Genomic DNA, 26073 nt, shown 5'->3' on the forward strand with positions numbered 1-26073 from the left:
GAATGTCGGATCTTTTGTCGGAAAATTTTGCTGCAACTATGAATATGAGCCAAAGAAACATTAGAGTAGCAAAAGACAAAAAGAAAGCTCGAGAAATTTTAGCCAAGGCACGAGCAAAAAAAAACAGCTATTTGCCATGTCGGTACAAAATTTAGCCAGCGCGCGAGCAAAAAAATTGCTGACGTAGGACAGTATATATAGTTATGCACTTAGAATTCATATATACACGCACAGACGATTTCTCTCCCGCTTAGATTGGTCTTCTCCTTCTCTATAATACGAGAACTGGTGGTTCGATCGGCTCTTGGCCTCGTTCAATTGCGGGTAATTTCCTTTACTAGCTCTGTAATTCGACTTAATTTGTTTCAATTTCGCGTAATTTAAGTTGTAGTGAGTTCTGCGTCGGCTAGGGTTTATTATTTCTCGATTCTCTTCGGGAATTGATGCAACGGGAAATATTTAATCAGCAGAATTCAAGTGAATCGCCTACTAAAGAAACTTCTGCCTCAGGTATTTATGTTGACTATGCCCTAATTTTGGGTTCTCGGATATACGAGAGAGAGGGAAACGGGAAATTATTTGAAAATTTGAAACTTCATTCTTGCCTTCTGGTTTTTGCAGCTTCCCTAAGGAGACTGAGAGGCCAAATGTTTAGTCCCGGTAATAATTTAAGCCGGGGAAGCTCGATGCCGTTGTCGGATATACCGCCGTTGCCCCAGTTCTTACGTTTGGAACCAATTACATCAACTAATCAGAAATATACCCGTTCTGGCGAGCTGAGGAGGGTTTTGGGAGTTCCTCATGGAACTACATCTGAGGACCATTCTTTTGGAGTTGCTCAGCTTAAACCTCCGCCTCCAGTGGCAACTGAGGAGTTAAAGCACTTTAAAGAAAGCATACAAGATGCTTCGAGACAGGCCAGGTATTTTTGTTCCTATTGTAATTTGCAAGTCATTTATTTCCTCATTATTCTGCACAAAAAATCATTGATGCGAGCTTCACAGTTGAGCTTTGGTGGGAGTGAATTCTTGGTTACTCTCACTGGAAATACCGAAATATACCTGAAGGATGGGTGGCATGATTACTGATTGTTCATGATGCATGACATTGGATATATTCATGCACCAGGGAATGATGCAGTTTGTGATAAGAATGATCAATTTTTTTCGTGTTCCTCATTAAAAAAAAATTCTTTGCCTTTTCTTTTCAAAACATAGAAAGGTCCCTGGTGCATAATTTGAGAGATTTAAAATTTAAAATTGACTTGTTACTGTCTCCATAGATAGTAGGCATTTTTTATTGAACTGGGGTGTGAAAAGTGATGATTACTCGTCGTAAAATAGAACAATTCAGACATAGATCCAGGAAGTAAGGTTCAGACTGCGCACATTTTTTTTAATCCTTGAAGCATTGTGAGTCATTATTAAAGAGCTGGTGTCTTTATGTCAGGGATCGGGCCAAAATGTTGCGTGAATCTATATTCAAATTGGAGAAGTATAAGGAGGCCTTAAGCACAAGGAAGCGGCAGAGAAGCGATCTTTCATTTGATGAGAGGTTAGTCGGATCAAAGCTAGCAAATGTGGGGAAACCAGAATCAAAGAAGCTTTCATGACCTTACTCCTCAAAGATTGGAGGACAAAGCAAGGAATATTGGGCTAAACAAACGTGTTCGTACACCAGTAATAGATGTGTGGTTCGTATTTAAATTTTTTACGCGGATCAGTTTTCTTCTTTAAAAATTTTTAACTCATGTTTCTTACGGTACTTTATTGAGAAGTGACGTTCCATGATTTCCTTTTCTCATTTTATCTACTATAAGGGGCAATTGTAGTTTACTCCATTTTCAATATATTGTTGTCATGTTTGATGTTGTAATAACAGCCTGTTTGCAGAGGTAGGGTAAGGATATGCTCATTAGTGCTTCCTCAACCCCGCAATTGTGGGAGCCTTACACGTAGGCGGCTATACATAGAAACCTGTTTTAACAGGAATATAATACGTGCCTGTCATTTCTATAGGTGCATGTGTATACTAGAGGTGCTGAAAACAAAGAGGCATCTGTACGAGCCCCCTCTAGTTTGTGGACCAGATTTTGACTGAAAAACTATTAGGAGGCTTTGGTTTTTCATTTTCCCCAAGTCGTTTTGCTCCATTATTTCTTGTTAATGATGCATTATGCCTTCATTTGTTCTCTTAAATTGAGTATGATGAAGTGTTTATGGTTACACTCTAAAGGTTTTAGATACTTTTCCGTGACATTTATTTGTGAAACTAAATATTCTAATGTTATATATTTGTTTATTTAAATGCTAGCAGACAGACAGTAGGTCCATTGCTACCTTGCGGCAGCAAGCAGTTACAGAAAGAAGCAGTGATGCACTCCAAGATGTTGGCAATGGCTCTGTTCGACTTGAAGAAAAGATCCGCAAACTGCCTGCTGGAAGTGAAGTATGGGATGCTAAAATGAAGAAGAAACGGTCTGTTGCAGTGGTACCTAATAGAGCTTTGAATGCTGACCGAGATATTAAACGAGCTACAGATCCTAAGCTGAGTGCTGACTCTAAACTGCGATCTTGTGATATGCAAGGTTTCAGGTATTTTATGAATGCTTACTGGATTTCCTTTTGCGTCCCTGTTTTGTGATTTTATTAATTGCTGAAGGTCTTTGGCATTCTATTGTTGGTCAAAGTTACTGCCATAGTACTTCTGTCCAAGCATGATTTGTGACATTTGTTATTGCATTCTTTTGGCTCAGTTAATCTTGGGATGCCTCTTTCACTTTTTTATTTTTACTCCTGCTCCACTAGCAGCTGTACAGTGGGGTGTGCCACTCCTCTTCCCTAACCACCTACTCAGGGTAAAGATGGAATTGGATGTTTGGAGTGACTTGGCGTCACTCCGTCAGCCAGGCTAGCTGGCGGCTTCTTGGGCTGCTGGTTAAAATTGATTTAGATTAACTCTAAATTATTGTCAGCAAGAGGGATATGTTTCCACTTTCCTCCCTTTTTTTCTTTTTCTTTTTTTATTTTAATGGGCTTTTTATATGTTACAGATTAAAATCTTCTCAGGGAGTTAGTGGATTAAACAAATCGGATGGTGCTTTTGAGACTGCTAGTACAGATTCTGGTATATTGCCCAAGATTGAAATTGAAAGTGTCCCTGCTCGCAAGGACCATTCTGCTATGTTAGAGAAGAGGGTAGTGGCAAAAGCAAGCAATAAGTATGTTTTTCTTCTAGTCTGCTCATTATCATTCTTAGATTATTTTGTAGAGGATAAATTCATAATGCTATGCAAAAGTCAAATTTATATCATCTATATAATATATCATTTCGTGGTTATGATGACTTGATTGATTTGATATTGGTTGCTTATCTCAGGCCAAATAGCTATGAGATCAATTCAGCAAGCAGTCCTAATTCAGTTGTGAAAGGGAAGATTTCTAGGGCACCTCGAACTAGCTCCATCATGTCGCTAGACTCGTCTATGAAAATTCAACCATCATCTGGAGGTTTTCAAGGTCTAAAACTCAATTTAAGTTCTATAGATTCTCAATGTGAGGTATCATAACCAAAGACTGCTAATATCTACAGGTTCGTCTCCACACACCATAGCTCAATGGGGTGGTCAAAGACCGCATAAAAACTCGAGAACAAGGAGATTAAATTTAGTTTCTCCTGTTTCAAGTAATGTTGAATCTCAGTTTCAGGGCTTTCCATCTTCTGAATTTAGTTCTAGAACTTCGCCTGTTGGGATCGGTGGATCACTGCTTGCAAGCACTATGGACAATAATAGCCTAAAGATTAAGGTGGAAATTGAAAATGTCTCGTCTCCATTTGGGCTATCTGAAAGTGAAGAATCAGTAGCTGGAGAAAGCAAAGCAAAGGAGAAAGGAAATGATAGCAGGGAGGTTGCCCTTACCAATACTCAGAAAGTCGGGGCTTATATGTTGTCTGGTAAGAAGAATAAAGTTCCTAATGAAATTGGAGATGGTGTGCGGAGACAAGGGAGAAGTGGAAGAGGTTTGTCCTCGCCATCCATTCAACTTGAGAGGGAGAAATTAGAGAATCTACCAACAACAAATCCCCTTCAGATCATGAGGCCTACATCTGATAAGAGTAAAACGTGTGTATAGCATTTATCCTTCCCCCTTAAGGTTAAACAAGTTTGTCTGCACATATGCTGACCATACTTAATTGGCCAACCATGTACCTTTTTATGTGATCTAGTAAATCAGGTCGTCCACCCACAAAAAAGTTGAAACACCACAAGGCTGTAACTCATGTTGGCCAAAAGCAAGATGGTGGCTCTTTAGATTTTGCAGGTACTATTTATCATATCCATGATACTTTGGCACTCTTATATTGGGATTTTATCATTATCCTCCTTTTCATAGTGATATAACTTTTTCCACATTTCTCTTAGGATTTCACTGTTTTCTCCTTTTTATAGTCATCTAATCTTTTCCCCTGGATCTATTTTTGACTGGTAGAGGCAAATTGTTGTTACAAGTAGCAAAAAATGCGTTATGCATTCCCTTTCTTGGATGTTTTCAAATATTCGCACTAGGTGTTTTGAGTTGAGTTAAATCTGAGATTGGCTGATAATGATTGAACTTAGAGGAATGTTCTGTGTAATTTCTTGACAGCATGTAGTGCATCACTTGCAGGCGAATCTGAAGATGATCGTGAAGATCTATTTGTGGCAGCCAGTTCTGCGCGTAATTTTTGCAGTATGCATCGTGATCTGACTTTTATGATACGTCATTCCTTTTATGTTGTTTTAATTTATAATAGGGATACCTAAACTAGCAAGCTTGTTCCATAGATATTTCTTGTTCTGGTCCTTTCTGGAAGAAAATGGAATCTCTTTTTGCTTCTATCAGCCCAGAGGACATGTCCTACTTGAAACAACAGGTAGTTAATGGATTACCTAGATTTTTTTTAACTTCTTGGAGACTTTTTTTTTTTTGGATCAGCAACGTTTTAACTCTTTCCATTTTCTGATTTGTCATTTGATCAGCTACATTTTGCTGAGCAGCTTGATATGTGTTTGTCTCCGATTTGTGGTGGCGAATTCGACTTTTTGGTACTTTATTCTCATGTCTATCGCATTACTATCAATAACTTTCTCACCCATCTAGGAAAGCAAAATAAAGTTTACTTACAGTCTTTGTTGAGTGAATCTGGAGTTAATTGGATGAATTATACATATGTTCAGGGTGGTGTTGCACAGAAAGAAGTTCCAAATTTTACTGGAGAAAGATCAGTCGGCCTTTACAGTGAAGGATTGGCTAACAAAGGTTCCCTGTGTGGAAGCGTTGATGCAGGAAGGTTTAACAAGGGTACTCCACTTTACCAACTAGTTCTCTCTGCTCTGATTGAAGAAGATGAAAGTGAAGAAGTTTATTTCCAAAGTGAAGGGAAGAATGCGGCTTTTCACTATGCCAGTGATGATTCTCATTGTGGTTCATGTAACCAGATAGATATGGAACCCAAAGATAGGGAGAGAGTGGATTATGAAACTGAGTCAAAAGTGGATTTTCAGGCACAGAGGAATTCTCGTTTGGACAGATTTTCTTGTGTTAGGAGTGCTTCATCTAGCACTCTTAGGAACCCAAGCACGTCTAATTCTCTAATTAGCAATGGGAGATGGCTAGGAGACGATGATTATTCGCATTTAGATGTGGGCCATGTAAGCGAAATATGTTCAGATGATGTGGGTCTTCTGCAGCTGAGGGAAGTTAATACTCCTTATCTTTCTTCCTCTGATTGTCAGTATCAGCTGATGAGTCTGGATGACAGGCTTCAACTGGAGTTACAGAGTATTGGATTATGTCCAGAGCCTTTGGTAGGCTTCTTCCTGATGTTGTTTTCTCTAGCAATTGTTATATCAGTTACTTTACTCGTATATTCTTAGCTTCATGTGCTGTGTATCTTTTTCCTTGATGCAGCCTGATCTAGCAGAGGGAGAGGACATGATTGATCAAAATATTATGCAACTCAATGAAGGGCTATACCACCAGGTTACATGAAATGGATTTTTCTGCGTTTTGCAAATCTATGTAGTATTCATCTTATGTGGTTAAGTTTTCTTTTCATAGTCTCATTTTTTCTGGTATCTACCTAGTTATTGCTATTTTTCATTTCCTTTTACATCCTATATCCCATCTTTCGTGACAATTTTGATTGATGGATAGGTCGGGATTAAGAAAAAGAATTTGGGGGAAGTAATCAAAGCTATTCAGAGAGAAAGAGATTTAGAAACAAGGTGAGTTCCATAATGATTACGTACGAAGAAAAATGGTCCCATAAGCATTGAGATGAATTACTAATATGTAATCCTTGATATAGTTGCACTTTCTTAAACCAAAAGGGAAAAAGAGTTAGGCTAAGTATTGCGTACGTCATTATGCAGGAACATTCAACAGGTTGCAATGGATCAACTTCTTGAAATGGCATATAGGAGACGAATGGTATTTGTTTTTTCTCCTCATACTAGGCCCTTCTTTGTGTTGGTTGGTATCTAAGGCATTGAATCTAGTGTCGATTAATCTTTAGCTTTACTATCTATCAGTTTTGCATTTCTTCTTCTGTGCTGTTACTTTGTGAGAGTCTGATTCTATTCAGTCTTGAGGAATCCAGAAACATGTTCTGGGGCTAATTGTTCCTTTATTGATGAATGGTTTGTGCTGAGGTGTTTTCATGGATTATAGACTGACTATTAATTTTTGGTATGACCAATTTATACAGGCTTGTCGTGGGAGTAATGCCTCAAGAAATGGAGTCCGTAAGGTTACGAGACAAGTTGCATTGGCTTTTGTCAAGCGTGTTCTTGCAAGATGTAGAAAATTTGAAGATACAAGCATTAGTTGCTTTAGTGAGCCTGGGCTGCACAATGTCATCTCTGCTCCTCTGTGCAACGATGATGCCAAATCTGTTGAGTATGGTTCTGGGACTGCTAGTAACATATGTAATGAAGTTTCTGACCATTATGCTGAAGCCAGACGGCCAGGTAAGTTTAGTTATCCATACACGTATCTTTATTTATAGAAGTGAGTTTCCTATATTGTACGAGGCCGCTTAGTGTTGAAGTTATTTCAAGTGTTTTTGAAAGATGCAATTCTCACCGTGGTATTTTGACCAGGTTCTTCAGATGCTTTCCATAGTGTTGAACCCACGTCTGTACAAGCTTCGTCCAAAACATCTGTATTGAACAGGGGGAGGAAGAGAGAAGTGCTGATTGATGATGTTGTTGGCAGTGCATCCTCGAGAGTGGCATCAACTTTTGAAGGCAGTCCTGTAGGTGGTATAAAGGCGAGGAGAAATGAGAGAGATAATTTAAGCAGTTCTGTCTCGGGAGCGGATGGCTCGTCATTGAATGGCTCCAGAAGTGAAAACAGACCGAAGTCAAAGCCCAGACAACAGAGACACAATGTGTCTACTGCTGGAAATAAGCCTGGAGAAGCAGCACAACGTGCTTTGCCATCAACAGGTCGTGTGTCGAGTCAATCAATGGCTAATGCTAGCGATAGAACTGGAGATGGGTCACTATCTTCGTGTAGCATTCCCCAGGATTCATGTAAGGAATCAATGAACCCCATTGATTTTGTAAACCTGGATGGATTAGATTCAGTTGAGGCTTTGGGTTCATGGTTGAACTTCGACGAGGATGGTCTGCAAGACCATGATTCCGTAGGTCTCGAAATCCCTATGGACGACCTATCAGAGTTAAATATGATCATGTGAAGAGATTGGCCAATCGTCCGTTCTGGTGATAATTGAAGAACCATAGCAAATCGGAGTAGACTCTAGTCTATCAGAGGCATGATGCAAATACCAAATTGTAATTATAGTTCAAAATCTGTAACTCGAGCGAAATCATTGAAACTTCCTGTTGGTAGCATGAAAGGTTTCCAGGTCTACCAGAGGGGAGTCTTAGCTGCTTTTATTTACTAGCTCTGTTTTGTAGGTAAAAAAATGTGTGGAAACACGTAAGAGAACGCTAGGCTTGTGTTTTGGGCTGGACTTCAAGATTACGATTTGGGCTGGGCTCAATATGGGCTGCTGGTCTGGATGATGTTGGGCGATATGGCCCACTAACTCCATTGATGTGTGTTTAATGATATGAGCCTCTGCAATTTGTTTAGAATAGGAGAGTCTACCGTTTTAATCAACTAACAATTTGTTTAGCATAAGAGAGTCTACAGTTTGAATCTAATAATTGATTTAAGAGGTGTGTCAAATAAAACTACACTTTAATAACTTTTTTCAATCATTATATATAATATGAATTGTATTAGATTATAGGGACGAAACTCCCAAATTCGTAGCTGAAACGTTGGTCCATGCTAAACAAACATGTTGAACTTTTAGCAAATAATGTTAAATAGTTTTTTTGTGTGGAAAGATTATGAAGCAATGAATATAGAAAATGGTGGGTATGGTTCATGACTCTGATTTGCCTTAATTTGCTACTTATTTCTTTTATGAGGGGATCAGGTGAGCTATAGCAATCATGCTAGTCAACGACAAAACATGCTTATATTAAAGAAAATCTAATATAAAAGGACGTCTGCATTAAAGGCATCTTAAATTTTATTATAGTAATCGAATGAATAGGGTTACAACAGAAGGCACGCTGATAATGACTCCTATTGCTACTGAAAGGCCATGACGTAATTAATATATCATTAAACAACCATCACTTTAGCCTCCTGTGTGTGTGTGTGTATATATATATATATATAATAATAATCGCAACTATGGACCAAAAACCGTTGACCCGAAATACTTATGCACATATTGCACGGCCCAACAAAGGAGGACACTGTATATAGAGGAGGACACCTCCTTATTTACTCTCTCAACTACCTAGTATCTCTCTCTCTAAAAGCCTTTCACTTCTCTCACTTAAAATCTCTCACCCTTGACTGACTTGACCATCTGAGCTTGTTCGACAGACATCACACCGGTGTTCAAGTTTGACGATCAATCTTCCTTTGATCTTGCAGGGTTGTCATAGGTCTCGATCAACGATAACAAGTTGATTGTAGATTTTAGGATCTACATATATGCCTTGATATGAATTAAGAAGAGCTATCAACTACCAACTTTTCTCTCTCTTGCTTGGTCGCTCTCTCTTGGTTGAGAGAATTAAGAACCGATACTCATTTTCTAATTAACCATTCAGCCATGGATGCAAAGAGACTCAGCGAGTGAACTAGGTTTTGGTATTCCTTCTCGAGCTTCTATTTCTTCCGTTAAAGGAGATTCGAGAAAAGATATTGGAATAGCGTGGGAAAATCTATTGATCATTCATGTAGCAGATGATTTTTGCATTTACAAGATGGCATAGTAGTAATAATTAAAGATATATCAATAGAAAGAAACACATGAATATAATAAAAAGGTTCTATATATATATATATATATCCTCTAAATTAATTAAGTAGCCGAGACACATCTCCATATAAAATATTACTGCAGCAGCAGCCCTGGCCTCGATCTGGGTCTGGACATTTTGGGTTCTAGTGAAGATCAGAAGCTTGGGAAGTGATTCTGTGAAGGCCGAACCATCTGCAAATCTGTTGTTGTTTGGCACGAATTATCGTCACTCATCATCGACCTATATATACATATAGTTTATAGTTTATACAACAAAATCAAGTGAGATAGTACGTAATGGTAGTGTATTAGTTAGAAAGCCATGCCATGCAACCACATTTTTATATTAAAATCTGGAAATAATAAAATAATCAATTAAGTACTGGTGATCAAAGAGAGAGGGAGATCTTTACTCTCGTGGCCTAGACGTCCAAAGAGAACTTAGAGTTCTTAACCTTCCATAATATTCTCCGATCACCAGAAAACACCGCGCTGCCTGCTTCACTGTCAATATCCGCCGCAGTTGGTGGAGGGTTTGCTGTCTTAAATTATCGGCCTAATACGTACAATTTCAACAGAATCATTTTCTAATGAGTCAGTAGCTAGAGACATATATGTATATGTATATATAGTATACAAATTATAAGACACAACCATCGCAATGCATGTATGAGAATAAACATTTCAAAGAGGTTGAAACTGACTCATGCCACTTCTTGTCTTATCTATTTATCAATTGGACCAAACCAATCATACACTAATTAAAACAAAAAATAACAACAAAAGTCATTTTATTTCTCCAATTATATATTGTTCTTATATACATTGATTGATAGCTAGGTCTACCTATTATCTATTTCAACGGATATCACTTTCCAACTACCCCCTTCGATGGCAACATAATTAGATGAAAAAACCCTATCAAAATTGACTTCACTTGTTAATTAACACCCAAGCAAAAGCTACATCTATATATATACACACATAGATATATAATCATGATCCCCACCGTACAGGTGGCAAACATGTTGTGGACAAGATCATATTATTTTTGTGGGCCTCAAATTAAGTTGACCTAATCACGACAATGATCTTTTTTCGGGTCTACGGGGATAGCTAGTAATTAATTAGTCAATTATGATAATAATCTACTGATTATCATCCTATGGGTGGGACCCGCAAAGAACATAGTGTAGGCATATCCGTAGCATATAATTTCCCCTTTTCTTTCATTTTCAGACCGAAAAGAAAAAACAGGTCAATAAATAGAAATAAATGTTAAAGATGAAGCTGATGTCAGAAAGTGTAATAATGAGCATAATGAGACAGGTTACCATCCAAGTGTAAGATAGAAATTGCGGCGCAATACAAGCAGACACATACGCGGAATAAAACTGATTTTGACTTCAAAGAAACTTACACCCCAACAACTTTCTAATCCTCATCGAAAATATGAATTCCAAAAGTTCAAATTTTAAAAAAATATATATAAAAAAAGTTTGACCGAGTGGATAGAATAGTCAAAACCCAATAGTATACGTGTCACGCAATGCATATAATAGAGACACGTGTCATTGAAATTCAACGAAGAATATGGGATATACGTCTAGTTGGTGGTCTTGACTCTTGACTGTAGAAATTTTTTTGATTTCCCAAGAAGAGGAGAGAGTGATATATCTGAATATAATAATGCCGCCTACGCATTTAATACTCATATAATTGAAGCATATGTATGTATATGTGTATGTATACGTACCTGGCGAACGAAGCCTTCAAGATTGGCAAGTTTGCCGAGTGCGAGGGCCATCTGTTGCATGCCGTCGACGACGGGACCGGCGGCGATTGTTTCAATCATGGACTGTTGGAGCTGTTCAAGGCCTTGTGACAGAGCCTCTTCTGCTTGCTGTGAGGAGTGTTGGAGGCTATAAATCCCCACCACTTGTTGCTCCGTTAATGGGTCTAATTGGGATATTAACATCTGCTTAATCATAATCAATAACTAACATAAATTAATAATGTGTTAGTAATTAAGAAATGAAAAGTGGTGGGGATTAGATCAAACCTTGATGAGATCGGACGGCCGGAATCCGCCCATCCAGAGGAAGCAACGCTCAGCCGGAGTAGTCCACATTCCGGTGATGAGGTGGAAGATGTCGGATTTGGCGGCCACCATTTTCAACTGAAAGATTTCATCATAATGTGAAATATATCCGTCCACCATTAATCTCAGGTCACCATCGGATAAATGTGCCTGCATTGCTGTTCGAAGCTCCGACATGTACCGGTGGTCCTCCTCCAGCCATCTTGCATATTCCATGTCAAATATTGCAGCCCCTACAAAATAAATAATTCATAATATTTTACAAAGACTGGCCTTTTTTGTATGGAAAAGGCCAAACATACATACATCATAAGTAATAATTTGTTAATCATACAAAAGAATTTAATATGCTTATCTGGTCATGCATTTCAACTCTCGTATCATATCCCTTCGATTCAAAAGAAGAAAAAAGTTTCCATTAAAAATAAACAAGCTAGGAAAGCAACGACCCTAAAGTTGATTTGAAAAAGGTTTTCATCATTTCTCAAAAGGCCATATATCTCTGTTAAAAGAATTGATTGCTCTGAATAATTAACAGCATAGATATTCCAGGAAATACCCTAGAAAATTTTCAGAAAACTTAACTAATATGGATTTGATGAATACTCATATTAACAATTTGCAGGGGAACTCACCAGAACTAATGCTTGAACTACCACCACAATCCCCCAATAGCAAACCCTGTTAAACAACAAAAACCAGGATTATCATTGATACATTGACAAACTATAGAAATTTAAGAAAGTTCGTTAATTTAAGAACCTGAGAACGGGCTCTTTGAAGGTCTTGCTCCAGCTGGGAGAGCCTGATTCGACTGGATTCTAGCTGCTGCACATAGGCCTGTTCACACAGATTAATACATCTCACATTTTCAATACATGTAGGTATGCATGTATTATATTGTTTCTGAGAGTGGAGCTGCACCTTTTTTCTCAGGCGGCTCTTCCTTGCAGCTTCTCTGTTTTGAGCCAAACGTCTTAATGTCTGAAACCAATTTTCTCATCATTTTTCGCTATGACTTTCTAGTTTTTTAGAATATATAAAATACTAATTGGAAGAAAAAGAGAGGAGATTGAGAAATTCAATGAGACAATCTCAAAGAAATTATGAACATTAATCTTTTACCATACCTTGGCATCAAGCTGTCTTTCTGAAGCTGCTGCTCCCTTCCTCTGCAACATCAAAGGAACTATTTTAATCACATGCTTTTTTCTCTTTCTTTTTCGATTCTCTTAAAAATCTAGACAACATAACCTCTGTTTATATTCTATATAATTAAGAACCAAAGAAAGGAAGGAAAATAGAGAGCTCACGAAACCAGAGGAAATGAATCCTGAATTCTCAGGTGAATCATTTTCTGGGGGCAAGAAGTGATCATGGACATGATTTGGGTAGCAAAAATCATCACTAAAAGCCATGAACTTTTTTCGTGGGTTTGTGATTCCAACACTGTTGTTTAAGCCTAAAAACAAAGAGGGTATATGGGAGTTATAGGGATCGAGTAAAGTGGGTCAACATTATTATAAGCCAACAGTGTGTAACTACTGTGCAGATTCTAACTTTGGTCCTTTCATCGAGTGTACATCTCTCTCTCTCTCTCTCTCTTCTCTCTCTCTCTTCATTACATGTCAGATTTTGAACAGAAAATCGTTCAGGAATCAGAACTCTGTGCCTTCTTTGATTTTTTCTGTGGGTTTTGGGATCTGTGACTTTTTATCGAATAGATGCACAGAAGGGAGACAGAGAGAGAGAGAGAGAGCAAAACAGTAATAATAACAAAAAAAGATACCAACTTTCCTGGGTTTTGGGGATATCTAAAAACTTGAACTAGATAATGAATTTATTGACAGTAGATAAAGACCTTTTCTTGGGATGGTTTAGCAGGTGATTGATTCTGTTGATGTGATGGTCCACTTCTAGAGATATCACCAGCCATCTCCAATTGTTGTTGCTGCTGGGTTTGAAGCTGTAGATGCTTCTGATCAAAAGCCTGATAATGATCTGAAGAAGATGCCTTTTTACTCATAGGAGATTCTGGCTCTAGCCGTGTGGCTTGATCAGCTTTACTTGATAGTGTATTTGCTGCTGATCCTGAATCAGTACTTTCACCTCCTGATTTCGAACTCGGCTGGAAAAATTAACCACACCCACCAAAAATGGTCAATTGGGTTATCATCAATGAACCAAAATTTCTTATATAAAACATTAGTCAAAGGAGGAGAAATCAAGAGAGGTAAAAAACTACTACTCTTGGGGTTTGTTGGAATCTGATTGGCCATGAAGGGAACATCTCCAGAGTTGCTGCAGGTCTGGTTGATGTCAATAAAGCTGCAAAAGAATCATAAAAGCCAAAACTCAGAGAATCACCCAAAATGAAGACTCCAAGATTTTGATCAAAAGGTGAAGGAACCTAATCTCCTCCTTTTTGGAGTTGAGTAAATCATGTTGATGAGCAGGTCAAGTTTCTATGTTTGTAGTCTCACGCCATTCAAGTCTCTTGCCACAGAATGATTACTGTGTTAGAAATGGAAACACACCCTTACTGTACTCCACTGTAGACAAATTCAAACCCCTCTTTTTTCTCCTCTTTTTCTTTGCTTTTAAGAGTTGGTATTCTTGTCAAACGTCACAAGAGATGAATGATATTAGAGAGAAAGAACATTACGTGCTTTGGATTCATCATTCCTAATCCCTTGCAGCACAATTGCCTCCTCTAGCTCTCCAAAATCAAAAGTAGACCCTTCTTGATTGCTGAGAGAAACAGAATTACCATGAACAGCATAAGTAGGTGCAACAAATTAAGAGAACTATCAAATTTTGACTGAAAGAGGCAAAATAAGAATAACCCATGATGCAAACAATCTCAAGTTTGAACACTTCAAAGAAAATTTGTAATCTTTAATATACCCGTACATGAAACTTGATGATGCAGAATTAATCCCATGAAGAATTGTGTAAGGGAGATGGTGATTCGATGGTCCTGAATCTGAAAACCCAGTATTTGCAACTCTATGGCTCGCCATGCAAATACTCTATTTAGACCATCCAAGAACTCTGTAAAAGCAAAAACAGAACATGTGGCAGAATTTTGTTAGAAAAACAGAGAGTATTCTAGCCAAAAGCAGAGCAAGTCCAAAAGGCTACTTGAATAAAGAATACATACATCAGTATTACCTCACTTTGCTACTCTGCTTTGATTTTGAATTCTTAAGAGGAAGAACTATTTGGAGCCAAACCCAACTGAGACAACACAGAGAAAAAAAGAGAGAGAAAAAAAGGGGGACAAGATATCAAAGCTATCTTTTCAAAGAATTAGCCCACAAAGATGAGGGTCCTGTCTTCATCTCAGATAAATCTCATCATCTCACTTTGCAACTTTTTTTTTTTGATCTTTCATGGTGTCTCTATCTCTTGCTTTCTATCCCTACTTCTATGTGAAGAAACCTGATCGATGAGTCTGTTCTCTTAAATGGGTTTTGCTTCTATGTATGCACTCTCTCTCTCTCTCTCTCTCTCTCTCTCTCCCCCCCTCTCCCCTCCTCTCTCCCTGTAGTAAATATTCTCAATATTCAACCCCATTTCACGGTACACAAAATCTTGTCCTTGCAGACCTGTCTCACGCCTGTGGGGTTTGAAAAAACAATAAATTAAAATAAATATAGAAGAAATTGGATTTTACAAAACTAAAAATTTTGTATAGAAAAAGAAGAGGAAGAGGGTGGGGTCTTCTGCAGGAACCCACTAGAATGAATCACTGACTCCTACTCCACTCTCTCTCTCCTCTAACCGCCTGTGATTTCTCATTGGTTCTTTAGATGGGGGCTCTTCAAGATCTGCAGAAGAAACCAAATAAAAGAAAATTAAATTATATATCAATAACTTTGCCTTCAATTGAATAATATGAGATAAGACAAGTTTTTCTTTCATAAAAGTTGGTAAAAGAGAGCAAAAAAGGAAACCTCTCTGGGAGTCGGGGGGTGTTTTCATGATCTTTCTAAACCCCCTCAATAAGAAGTCTTGAGTTTTACTCTGTTTTTTCAATTATTTTAATCATTTTTTAAAAAAAAAGACTTTTGCTCTTACCATTTGGACCAAGAAAAAGTGTGAAACATTAAAGAAATGATCCACAAGCAAAACCCACTTGTGCATTTATAATCAAAGGTGTTGAGATGGATTTGTTTGGTATTATCCCCTTTGTTGATGGGTCAACATCCATTCCCTGTCATCACCTAAAACCAAGCAATGCCACATTAAGATTCCCCCTTTGCCTTTAATACAAGTATTTGAGCTCCTGATTAGGGTTTTTAAATTTGCAGATTAGGTGTTGTTACTCTGTTTTCAGTGTCCATATCATTTTTGTTTGAGTAGATGTGGCCAATCCCCAAAACTGTCCCAATAGTTGTAGTCCTACTCCTACCTAAAAAGTACCATAATGGAAAGTTAGAGAGGGTAAGAGCTACATTTAAACAACATATAATTGTATTTCTGTATCCATGACCAATTGTCCATCATTATTGTGGAACAAATATAGATACAGATATATCTATGTATGTATGTATGTGTTTTTTGGGGGTGATGGACCCTTGACAAATATATTTTATGTTGTGCTCATCTGCTACCCTTTATGGGTATAACAATAATATGCCTTGGAACCAATTATTCTCTCATGATTTCAATGATTGGCCTAAAAAAGGGGGGTTTTCTCCAAAAGAACAAGTGCTCATGGATTTGGTAAATGTGTATTTAAGTCTAAACATTTTTGTTCCCAATGAGCCTCACAACATGTTCTCCATATGAAAGATTTCAGGAAACAATATAGATTCCTGCCATGGATCTTACTGTATTCAAGTTTCTCTATATAGTTTGCTTTGCTTTCGTGTCTTTACAGGAGATTGACTTGGATCAAATCAATCCTCCAAGTCTTAATTATGACTTTGTAAGATTTTGTTAAACTAGATTAAGTCATTGCTTGTGTAAAATAATTGTATTTTCCCTTCTAATTAAGATATTGTTGTTTATTTATATGGCTTGTTCATATAATATACTGGTTTATAACAGACCAACTTGCACTATAATATTTGTTTCCATCACTTCTTGACCAAATTTGTGCAGAAATGGTCCTTGCTTTTGCTGAGGTTCCATGGATAGAAAGTTGTCTTCAAATGTATTATAACCATCCAAACCAGTTAGAAAATTATAGGATGCTAACAAATCCTAATTTTAGAACACTTATCAGTGGCCCTGGACTCCATAATCATTGAAAGTTTTGAACTTTTTAATCACAGTATTGGTAGTTATAGCTAGGATTGGTTGGTTAACTTCCAAAGACCAGCCATGCAAGAGACTAGGGGATCAGTTGTTTCCAAAATTGTTGTCCTTCTTTAATTGTTTGAGCAGCACAGTTTGATTTATTCTTTTTCATGAATTAAAAAAAAAAAAACAGAGAGAGATAGATAATGTAAGATTTCTTCATTCAGAGAGCTGTGTATATAAATTGACGATATGAGAAGTTCAAAGCAGCAACAATAATGCAACATTTTTCCAGAGACTTGACTTGTGTATCTAAATCCAATGCTGGAAATCTTCAAAATAGTCAACTTTATAAAGAACAGAGCACTAGGAAGAACTGGTCCTGGGACTCTGGGAAGGGGCAGGTTTTTGCAATTTAAATAATAGAAAAAACAAAGCAAAAAAAATTGCTAAATGGAGAACCCATCTTAAACAAGATATCAAGTGGCTAGTTGAACTAAACAGATAATCATAATTGATTAAATAAATTATCCATAGTTTGCAGGAGACACTGCATAATTCGATGTAATGCAAAGTGTAAAAGGGAGTTTGCAGCAGATTTTTAAGATCTCCTTGGACAATGCTATAATCTGACCTCAAATCATCCTAATCTTGCAATAAACTCATAAAACACATAAATGCAATCTAACATTAATACAATCTAATCCAGACCACCAAGACACAGTGGTGCAACATGGTCAGGAGATTCAGGATACTTGATTCATCCAATTATCCAATACAAAAGTACTTAGCAGGTAAGAATTGTGTCATCAGCCACATTGTAATTTCCACTCCAGAGCAGGTGGATGGTCTTTCTAAGAAAAAACCTTAGTCATGAAAAAACAAAAGCAGTTAACCACTTGTAATGCTACAATTAGCTGTCAAACCCATCATGAGGAATATAGAATACATAGCATGAAACACATTTGGTCAATTGCAAGAACTTCCAACCTAGGCAATTATCCCATCAATAGCAGAAAGAAAAAATTTGTGCTCCAATGAATAATAATAACTTTCTGGCAATTTACAACTGTGAGACAAAGGTTATGTGCTCCAAAGGTTCGAGGTGATGAGACACTGACTCCGTGGTAGTAGATAAAGTAAAACCCAACAAATTAATCATATCATGCAGACATTGAGGCAGCACAATGTTTTAGTCAGCCAGAGTTCACATGACTGGGACACTGTTACTTGTCTCTGTTTCCTCCTGCCATGACCAGCTTGGATATTCTCCCCGGCATAACGAATAAGAAGGAAAACACAGATCCCCCACCTGAGTCTACGCCTTTGTTTTCCAGAAATTCATCAGCAGTATCTATTTCCTGCATGACCTTAATGCACATTCAGAACATATTGTCTTCATTCTCCAATTCTTTAACTACAATTTAGGCTTCTGATAATCACACCCAAAATCTTGCATTTCAACTCCCGAAACCCCTATAAAATTCTAAAGCTGTAGCACGTCATAACTAGACTAGACACTTTCTGCAGGATCAAAACATGCATGGAATGAGACAAGTGCTAAGCATTAGCAAGGACTAAACGGCAAATGCATGGCATTTCAAAAACCTGTAAATTGCATAATATATGGATGATGTGGTTCAGAGTCCACATCATTTCGAGGAAGATTAGCAAAACAAATTTTCCTCGAAGCTGTATTCAAGAAAGTTTTATAAGGAAGAGAATCATCCAGGGTGAATTCAATCAAACATTGAAAAACAATTTATTTCTTAAATAATTTATATCATTCAAGCCATGACAGTGAGAATCCTCACTCAAGATACACTAAAAACTTACATAAAACAGCCCAAATGGGACATATGCGGACATGCAAAACAAAAGGAAATTCAGAAATTATAGAGGCAGCATGTGTGTGTGTGTGTGTGTGTTTCGTAGAGAGAGAGAGAGACTTCAAGGTCCAGGAAAAAGAAGTAAACTTGTATTCTGAAATTTTAAAAAATTACCATGAGGTAAACCTCAAAGGACATTCCTAAGGCTATGCAATTACAATCTCAGTCCAAATGCAGGACTTCATTAATAATTTGCATAACTAGTTAAAAAGAACATCAAGCTACGCAAGCAGTTATTTACCTGCCAGCAAGCTTATACAATTCTTACTTTGAAATAAAACTTGCACTTCAACCAATGCATTCCCAGAATCTCTACTCAAACTCAAATTGCACATCTACTTGCATGTGTCGCCTCATAAGCTGAACGATAGATGAGGTAAACTTGGCCAACGTTTGGCATTCTTCATGGGTCTTCACCTCAGAAACAACTCCATGAATGACCAACTTCTTAAGATTGGGGCAACGTTTCAGATGCCCCTCAACCCAGTCTGAGAAAAGATCATTAATCAAAGTCCAACCAAGCTCCAACACGGTCACATTCTCCAAGCTGGAAAAGCCTTGCAAACCATAGTGAAGCACACCATCTCTCAAGTCATCGCTCAAAGAGAGATGGCTCAATCGTGGAAAACACACAGCAATTGTTTCCAAATCCACAATCTCATCCTCATCATCAAATACAACATCCCAAAGCCGGAGAGTCTTTAATTTTGAGGATTTTGAGATCATTTGGTAGAACTTTGGCCAGATAATAGTGAAGTTGCTAATGTCCACAACCTCAAGATTATCAACGGCGTCGCCGACATCAAGATGTATGACACTAACTGCATCAATCTTGAAATGTTTTAAGGTCCCCTTTCCTATAAGCTCAAAAAGTTCAAGGGTACAATCCTTCAAATGCAAACACTCAATATTGTCCGCCTCCAATATGAACTTGTCCAAACTGATTGCTTCAACATAAATACTCTTTAAAGTGGTACTGCTCAGTTCAACTGTCACTTGCGCATCAGACACTGCAATCTCTGGGTTGATGAGTTCCACAATCTCAACCTTTGGGCATGCAGTGAGTAAAAGACTTAAATCCAATGCTGAAATGCTGACATAACTCAAAGAGAGGGATTTCAAGCAGGGGAATCGCTGAAAATTAGGTTCGACCCCAGTGATTGAATTGTGTGACAGCTCCAATATCTCCAGCTTCTGCCTCCCACAAATTTCGAGAATGTTTACATTTGGAGTAGTTTGAACATTATAGATCAATCGTCGCAACGTTTCTCTGGTGTACATGAGCCATGCGATAACCGTTGAAGCTGAAAACTCATCAACATCATCCATCAAAATCAAGAGGCCTTGCAAGCCTGTAGTTTGGAATATTGTTTGAGTTATCAATATTTCTAGACGACTAGTTGTGAGATCATGATAACCTGGCCAATCATTAGAATTAAAAGAAAGTGTATGAAGGTGTCGGTGGAAAGCTTCTCTCCATTTTCTACATGTTGCAGAGGCTATCACAATATCTTGGGCACCTCCAAGCCGAGACAGTATGTTACCAATAACTTCAACGGGGAGATTTTCCATCATACAAGAAGCACGAGCCTCAACTACACACTATATGGATTCTCACAAAAGATCATAAAAATTGAGAATGCTGAGCTTTGGAGGAGCAAGTTACCAAATCCCTCGAAGTTCAATATGAACACGGGAGGCCATTATATAAAAAAATTCCTGCAATATGGACAGAAATTTGGTTCAATCCACAAACATGAGAGCTGCCCACGAAGAAAGCAACCGATTGCCAAACAAAAATTTAACCAGATCTTCAAACGAAATGAGCAAATGACCAAAGGATCCTTAAGCATAAAATTATGACAAAGTACGAGGCTGCTGTTTGTACATAAGATTCATATTCCAAATGCTACCAAGTTCATTCACAATCTATCAAAATCAATCAAAATTACAAAAGAAAAGAAAAAAAAGGTCGTTGCATTGGAGAGAGGATTCAAAATGCCAATACACGAGCAAGATCTCAATCCAAAATCAATCTGCAAACCCCATCAAATCCAAAACGGATCATTGGGTCACAATTTTATGTTAAGGGGCGTTGGAAAGACCCTTTAAGCACGATATTTAATTGCAAGCCAACCTGCACAAAGAGGAAAAGCAGCGCGAGAAAGGAGAATCGCAGTGATTGTCAAAAGGAATGATCAGAATATCGCAAGGATCTTACCAAATATAAAAAAGACATGGAATTGTCAAAGCTCCCCCTTGAGCAAACACAAGACGGAGACGGAAGAGCGAGTTAAGTGAAGATCCGCCACCCTTGGAGATATTGTAACGACGAATAGACGTTTACAGAGAAGCGACGATGATCTGAGTTGGAGAATGAAAGTGGGTCACATCATCCATCCCAAATCCACCATTTGAATATACATACGGGTACTGGGCATAAAATACCCACCCATCTCTGTTGGGTAACTTTTCTTTTGTCTTTTTTGTTGGGCAAGCAAGATAAAGACCGAGCCATTACCGTGAATATCCTCATTAATTATTTCGAAAACTTTATTTTCCTTCACAATTTCGATAATTGAGTGTCAAATGTTCGGTATTTTAGTCGGCATTAAAGTAAACTGGGTATTAAAACGGCGCGCATTAGGCTTCCTTCGTCTAGGTTTCTTCATATATCCTCTGTACTCTTGCTCGGATCTGCTACGTCGTCCCCGAACAACCACCTCTACAATGCGGGAGATACTGTACCCTTATTTACCAATAAAGTAGTGCCCTTCCACAATCCCAGGTAAAGCATCGTTTCATCTCCAGATGAAACCTCAGCACCTTCTACTTTGCGATCAAATGTGATTTCTGTGAAGGGTTTTCTTTCTCGACTTTCGGTTTCTTGATTATAGGGCTTTGAGTTCTTCATGACGCTTGTATTCTCCAATTGGTCAATAAAATGTTTGTTAGTGGGTGCGTCTTTTATGAATGAAATACTTCACCAATTAGCAGTTGAAGGTTAAATTTGGTTTGTTTGCGATGTATCATGTTCTTTTTCTGTGGGTAACCTTGATTTACTTTCAAGTCTTGATTTTTATTTTCTTTTGGTATTGTTATTTCTCTTGCAGCGAGACCTAAAAATTCTATGACTTCCCATTCTGCAGTCCAGCATGTTAGCCTTTGAGGTTTATTACCACCTTTTTGACGGCAGGAAGAAAATTAATTGAGATTTTGTTGGGAAGGATGGTAATTATTTGTTGTTTGCTAGCTGTCCATTGAGTAAACAATGTTGGGAGTTGAAAGCTTCTAGTTTGTGAGTCAGTCGCCTTTGAAAATTTCTTTTTGAATTTTTGCATGTGTTTCTGTTTAAGCTATCATTCTGATTGAGTTTTTTTGGCTGGTCAATGTTTACAGCGAAGTTTAAAACTCTGCTGAACTTAGGACAATGCTTTCTAGACTCTAGAGACAACGTCCAGTATTGAATCCTTGTTAGTTGTTATGCTAAAACATTTCCTTCATCTATTGCAATATTCAAGCAAACTGTGAGTAACTGCCTGTTATGCCTTGCAGATCCTGTAATCCAGAAGAAAGAATCACTGGGGGAAGTCCTGAATGGAGATTGTTTGGCCAATGCTTTATATGAGTTACAGTTTTGGAAGGACAAAACCGATGAAACCCTCTGCGAGAAGAAACTTCAGGGGCATGAAGTTGCAAAGTTCAGGGAAGGTGTCTCCAAGGATTTTTACTTCCAGATGTACTATGATCTCTCTCCCAATTCTAAAGAACTCGACTTGATTATTCTTACATTGCTTAACGGATAAAATCTCACATACCTCAATTGTAAATTTGTAATAGTATTCTGACTGTTGATCTGTGTCTAGATAGCATGTATTTGTTAGCTGAGGCATTCATAGATGTCGAATCTCTGGTGAAACATTCAAGAGCTGCTGACCATTGTCGATGACATGGTTGTCAAAAGCACAAGGATTTTTTTTAACCTTATGCAAAAAGAGATCTACTTCCTTAGCTTTCTGTAGTACCTTGATATTGATATAATTCCTTTGATTGTTTTTATTTTCCATTCTAGATCAGCATAACCCTGTTTGCTACTGGATTCGAGCGCCACGATGAAAGCGAAGCAAAGGTATTTATCATCTTCTCCTTTTAGATTTAGTTCGTGTATAATCCCTAAAACACAAACCATTTTTAGTTTGACTGAGGACTTTTCTAAACAAAAAAGTTTCAAAGTAATTGACATATTCTTTACTCACTAACTTTGAAACTTCTTGAAAGCAACAGGTTATGAGAAGTAGATATGAAAAATGAAACTGCCATCGACTTTCTTCCCAGGTGAGCACAAACAGAAAGAGTCAAAATGGTGTAACAAATATGACTTTTGACCAAGCACTTGTGCAGTGAAAGCAGCCAGAAGAAACCCACCAGGAAGGCAGGAAAGTCCTGATTCTTTTCCTTGCTCTACAAGCCGATCACAGGTCTCATCTTCTCTATATATTCTGAGATCAAGCCATGGATACATACATACCCACAGAGCAAGCTCACGCAGTTATTCATTGCCCTATTATTCAATTGACATCTCCACACCAGTTTTACTAAGCAAAAGCTATATTTGGAAATGAGTCTGTTTTCAGCCATTCTTAGTTGCTTTCTGCCTTCAGATTCTTCACGTGTCTCGGATGATCTTGCAGTCTCTGGCAAGAAAGTGAAGGATTCAGAGAAACCCACAAAGAAATTGGAATCATCAACAGGAGCTCCCATCGTAGTTTCTCACTTCCCTGTCAATTCCTACCTCTCTCGCTTGTAGGACTCAGAGAGTTCATCTTCTATGGCCTCATCATCAAGAGTTATTCTTCTTTGCGATCCTAATGATTGAAACTTTATTGAACGAAGTGTTTGTACAACTCTTCCAATGATTGATTAATTTCCATTTTTTTTAATGTAATATCACCATTCTTTTCATATTATAAACAAAATTTATCATCACCGGTGAGCACACGTGTGCAAATAATTGAAATATGTTTTTGTACATTTAAATGGACCGGCCGGTTATTGCAACATATAAACCAGACCAGATCAGGAACCGGCTCGTCCGATTTTCAAAACACTGGGTAAAGACTAAAGACTGATTCTTGGGCCATCTGGCTAGCCAGTGCATGCGATCCACCAGCCCATTATTTTGGGCTTCGGCCCGCTTGGTACTGCACAAAGCACAAAAGGCTCGTGGTCTGAGGACCACATAATTGAGATCCCCAAGAAGAAATATCTCAAGTTCTGTTACACATTTTAACACGTGTCCACATCCTGGCGTCACCAGAGATCAATATCAGTGTGCTTCCTTAGTCCACGTCATCAAGTCAACATAACAAAAGCCCAATGTGCCATGAGTCAAAGCCCACTTGGAAAAAAAGGATGACACATACTTCATTGTCCTGTCCGGCTGTTTCGTCCACAAAACCTAGTGTGTGAAAATTGATGAGACGTAGAGATATCACATACCATACAAACACAAAGCACTTTGCGACGTGTGTTCTTAACTTTCCACTCTTGTTCTATATAGTCTCTCGCTTACCCAACTCTCCTTCCACACCAAAAAACATGATACAAGGAGAAGCTAACTCTGTTAAGTCTCGCAGTAATCCTATGAAGTTCAATACCAGGAATTTTCCTGCATTTTCTCGCGAACCAAACATGCCTAGTATTGAGCAAGGGATCGAAGCCGTTAAATTATCACCCAAGGCTAGTGAATGTCAGTTGGGACGTAATGAGGAGTTTAATTTAGATGGCTCAGCTAATGTCGCTCCAAGAGAGAGGCTGAAGAGGCACCGAGAGGACGTAGCGGGTCGGGTTACGATACCGGAAAGATGGGAGAAGGAGGATCTGCTTAAGGATTGGATGGATTGCTCTTCATTTGATGCCTTGTTAGCCCCTAAAGGAGTCGTGTCAGCTCGTGCATCGCTTGTGAGGGAGGGACGTAGATCGCCTTCTCAACGATTGAGGATAGAGAGTAGGTGTTGAATAGTTATTGTATGTATAATCCATCTACGTAGTTGTATCAATAATTGCGTGAGATTGCTTTTAGATGAACATTATTTGTATCACGTGTTTGTTAAGTACACTCTATTAACCCTTTTAAAAATACATTGAGAGTAGGTGTTGAATAGTTATTGTATGTATAATCTATCTAAGTACGTAGTAGTATCAATAATTGCGTGAGATTGCTTTTAGATAAATATTATTTGCACCTCGTTGTTTTAATGACATTGTTGATTGTTAAATAACAATTGTTGGGATATTAGACTCCACATATATCAATATTGATATGATATTTTTTGTTTTTTTACCTAGGCTCACACGGATTTATTCTTGGATTACTGCCCAAAAGACCTTAGACCAATGAATACATTATCCACGCTTATAACTCATAATTTTTTTGTCCTCATATAGTGGATGTAAGACTTTGATTTACACCTAATAGTGATGAACAAAACATTTGTAGTTACTATGAGCTACTACTTATATATATTATATATATATTTTTTGATTTCCCAAGGATCCTACTATGAGGCATGAGCTACTACTTATATATATATATATATATATTTTTTTTTTTTTTTGGTTTCCCAAGGTATCCCTAGACAAGTCCATGACTAATCCTTCGAGGTACGATCGGGTGCCAAAGGCGGAGAACTATCCCAAAAAAGTTTTTTGCATCCACAAGGACTCGAATCCAAGACTTTGCTTAAGGTACCAGAGCCTCTTACCACTCATGTTAACCTTTGTTGATGACTGCTAATTATCATGCAATTCAAGTACTCCCCCGATCTCAAAACATAGCCATTTCCACAACTGTTGATGATGGTAATATTTGGAGAGGCCCTCTAGATCATTATGTGAAAGCAAACTGGGATGCAGCGATGGATTCTCGGAACAATCAAACTGACGGCTTTGGAGTTATCATTAGGGATGAAAGAGGTGAGGTTTTTGCTTCAAATACTTTAGTAAGGAAAGTGACTTTGGATTCAACACTGTCATGCAGAAGCAATGGCGGCTCTCCTTGCCGTTCAATTAGCTGGAGATTTGGGTTTTAGAAGAATAATGCTCGAAGGTGATTCATCTATAATTGTGAATGCGATTCAGGGAGAGGTGATGTGCCTTTAACATTAATATGGAGATCTGTAGTGCTGGAAATCAAAAGATTACTATCTTTTCTCACGGATTGGATAGAGGAGGTCCCAGCTTCAATTGCAGTTAATATTAGTAGAGAAAGATCGTCAAGCTTGGAGATGAGGTTGATAGAAGAGATGGAGGAGATAGCTGAAAGAGAGCACAGTAGCTTTGCAAAGCTCCATGAGTATTACTTTTTCCTCTTGTTCTCATTTTTCTAATTGGTATAGTTTATTCTTGTGGTGTAGGACTATTTGCATCCCACAATTTACTAAGCGTACT

At 38.0% G+C, this 26073-nt stretch overlaps 5 protein-coding genes across 14 annotated transcripts; 3 read left to right on the forward strand and 2 right to left on the reverse strand.

Annotated features, from left to right (window-relative positions):
• Positions 1 to 183: 183 nt before the first annotated feature.
• Positions 184 to 1579, forward strand: LOC120002453 (the record flags this gene model as incomplete). The annotated part of the gene is made up of 4 exons (XM_038851232.1): positions 184 to 324; positions 411 to 510; positions 622 to 922; positions 1450 to 1579. Coding segments are annotated over exons 2-4 (498 nt in total), but the record flags the coding sequence as incomplete, so codon positions are not given.
• On the forward strand, positions 1578 to 8143 carry LOC120002454. Its single transcript, XM_038851233.1, has 15 exons — positions 1578 to 1688; positions 2317 to 2594; positions 3053 to 3220; positions 3379 to 3518; positions 3592 to 4123; positions 4228 to 4322; positions 4647 to 4730; positions 4826 to 4914; positions 5021 to 5086; positions 5219 to 5848; positions 5952 to 6023; positions 6198 to 6268; positions 6416 to 6473; positions 6751 to 7012; positions 7145 to 8143. Exons 1-15 carry the CDS (start codon positions 1578 to 1580, stop codon positions 7744 to 7746), a joined length of 3258 nt encoding a protein of 1085 aa, XP_038707161.1. The 3' UTR covers positions 7747 to 8143.
• A 1134-nt stretch (positions 8144 to 9277) lies between these two features.
• LOC120001625 (transcription factor TGA9-like) lies at positions 9278 to 15314 on the reverse strand. Of its 4 annotated transcripts, none has more exons than XM_038850020.1 (13): positions 14660 to 15314; positions 14399 to 14539; positions 14151 to 14236; positions 13734 to 13813; positions 13347 to 13613; positions 12616 to 12657; positions 12410 to 12469; positions 12248 to 12325; positions 12121 to 12166; positions 11447 to 11718; positions 11141 to 11362; positions 9798 to 9940; positions 9278 to 9625 (listed from the first exon to the last, which is right to left on the reverse strand). In XM_038850020.1, the coding sequence occupies exons 2-13, from the start codon at positions 14506 to 14508 to the stop codon at positions 9538 to 9540; spliced, it is 1494 nt and encodes a 497-aa protein (XP_038705948.1). In that variant the 5' UTR covers positions 14509 to 14539; positions 14660 to 15314; the 3' UTR covers positions 9278 to 9537. The 4 variants fall into 4 exon arrangements, with proteins under 4 accessions (XP_038705948.1, XP_038705947.1, XP_038705949.1 ...); XM_038850019.1 differs by having other exon boundaries at positions 13731 to 13813; XM_038850021.1 differs by lacking the exons at positions 14151 to 14236; positions 14399 to 14539; positions 14660 to 15314 and adding an exon at positions 13896 to 14057 and having other exon boundaries at positions 13731 to 13813.
• Positions 15315 to 17639: 2325 nt separating this feature from the next.
• LOC120003100 (F-box/LRR-repeat protein At1g67190-like) lies at positions 17640 to 21075 on the reverse strand. 2 transcript variants are annotated; one of them, XR_005469258.1, is made up of 3 exons: positions 20846 to 21075; positions 18866 to 20343; positions 17640 to 18096 (listed from the first exon to the last, which is right to left on the reverse strand). XR_005469258.1 is itself a non-coding variant. In XM_038852010.1 (2 exons), exon 2 carries the CDS (start codon positions 20197 to 20199, stop codon positions 18937 to 18939), a length of 1263 nt encoding a protein of 420 aa, XP_038707938.1. In that variant the 5' UTR covers positions 20200 to 20343; positions 20846 to 21075; the 3' UTR covers positions 18692 to 18936. The 2 variants fall into 2 exon arrangements, 1 of the variants encoding a protein (XP_038707938.1); XM_038852010.1 differs by lacking the exon at positions 17640 to 18096 and having other exon boundaries at positions 18692 to 20343.
• Positions 21076 to 21217: 142 nt separating this feature from the next.
• LOC120003101 lies at positions 21218 to 24950 on the forward strand. Of its 6 annotated transcripts, XR_005469261.1 has the most exons (5): positions 21218 to 21412; positions 21738 to 21922; positions 22024 to 22097; positions 22180 to 22753; positions 22909 to 23617. XR_005469261.1 is itself a non-coding variant. In XM_038852011.1 (2 exons), the coding sequence occupies exon 2, from the start codon at positions 24100 to 24102 to the stop codon at positions 24640 to 24642; it is 543 nt and encodes a 180-aa protein (XP_038707939.1). In that variant the 5' UTR covers positions 21920 to 22097; positions 22180 to 24099; the 3' UTR covers positions 24643 to 24950. The 6 variants fall into 6 exon arrangements, 1 of the variants encoding a protein (XP_038707939.1); XR_005469259.1 differs by having other exon boundaries at positions 21271 to 21412; positions 22180 to 23617; XR_005469260.1 differs by having other exon boundaries at positions 21271 to 21412; positions 21738 to 21855; positions 22180 to 23617.
• The last annotated feature ends 1123 nt before the right edge of the window (positions 24951 to 26073 follow it).

Source organism: Tripterygium wilfordii, chromosome 7 (genome assembly GCF_013401445.1).
Source record: "Tripterygium wilfordii isolate XIE 37 chromosome 7, ASM1340144v1, whole genome shotgun sequence".
Classification (NCBI taxonomy): domain Eukaryota; kingdom Viridiplantae; phylum Streptophyta; class Magnoliopsida; order Celastrales; family Celastraceae; genus Tripterygium; species Tripterygium wilfordii.

What these genes read in the sequence shown, in the direction of transcription:
- LOC120002454 (XM_038851233.1), top strand. Translation starts at nt 1,578, where the DNA reads ATGTGGGGAAACCAGAATCAAAGAAGCTTTCATGACCTTACTCCTCAA. An exon ending in GTGGCAAAAGCAAGCAATAA is followed by an intron (nt 3,221 to 3,378) that starts GTATGTTTTTCT and finishes TGCTTATCTCAG; the next exon opens with GCCAAATAGCTATGAGATCA. An exon ending in TTCTGCGCGTAATTTTTGCA is followed by an intron (nt 4,731 to 4,825) that starts GTATGCATCGTG and finishes CTTGTTCCATAG; the next exon opens with ATATTTCTTGTTCTGGTCCT.
- LOC120003101 (XM_038852011.1), top strand. Translation starts at nt 24,100, where the DNA reads ATGAGACGTAGAGATATCACATACCATACAAACACAAAGCACTTTGCG.
- LOC120001625 (XM_038850019.1), bottom strand. Translation starts at nt 14,508, where the DNA reads ATGGCGAGCCATAGAGTTGCAAATACTGGGTTTTCAGATTCAGGACCA. An exon ending in GAATGATGAATCCAAAGCAC is followed by an intron (nt 13,814 to 14,150) that starts GTAATGTTCTTT and finishes ATTCTTTTGCAG; the next exon opens with CTTTATTGACATCAACCAGA. An exon ending in TAGTTCAAGCATTAGTTCTG is followed by an intron (nt 11,719 to 12,120) that starts GTGAGTTCCCCT and finishes TTTATTTTGTAG; the next exon opens with GGGCTGCAATATTTGACATG.
- LOC120003100 (XM_038852010.1), bottom strand. Translation starts at nt 20,199, where the DNA reads ATGATGGAAAATCTCCCCGTTGAAGTTATTGGTAACATACTGTCTCGG.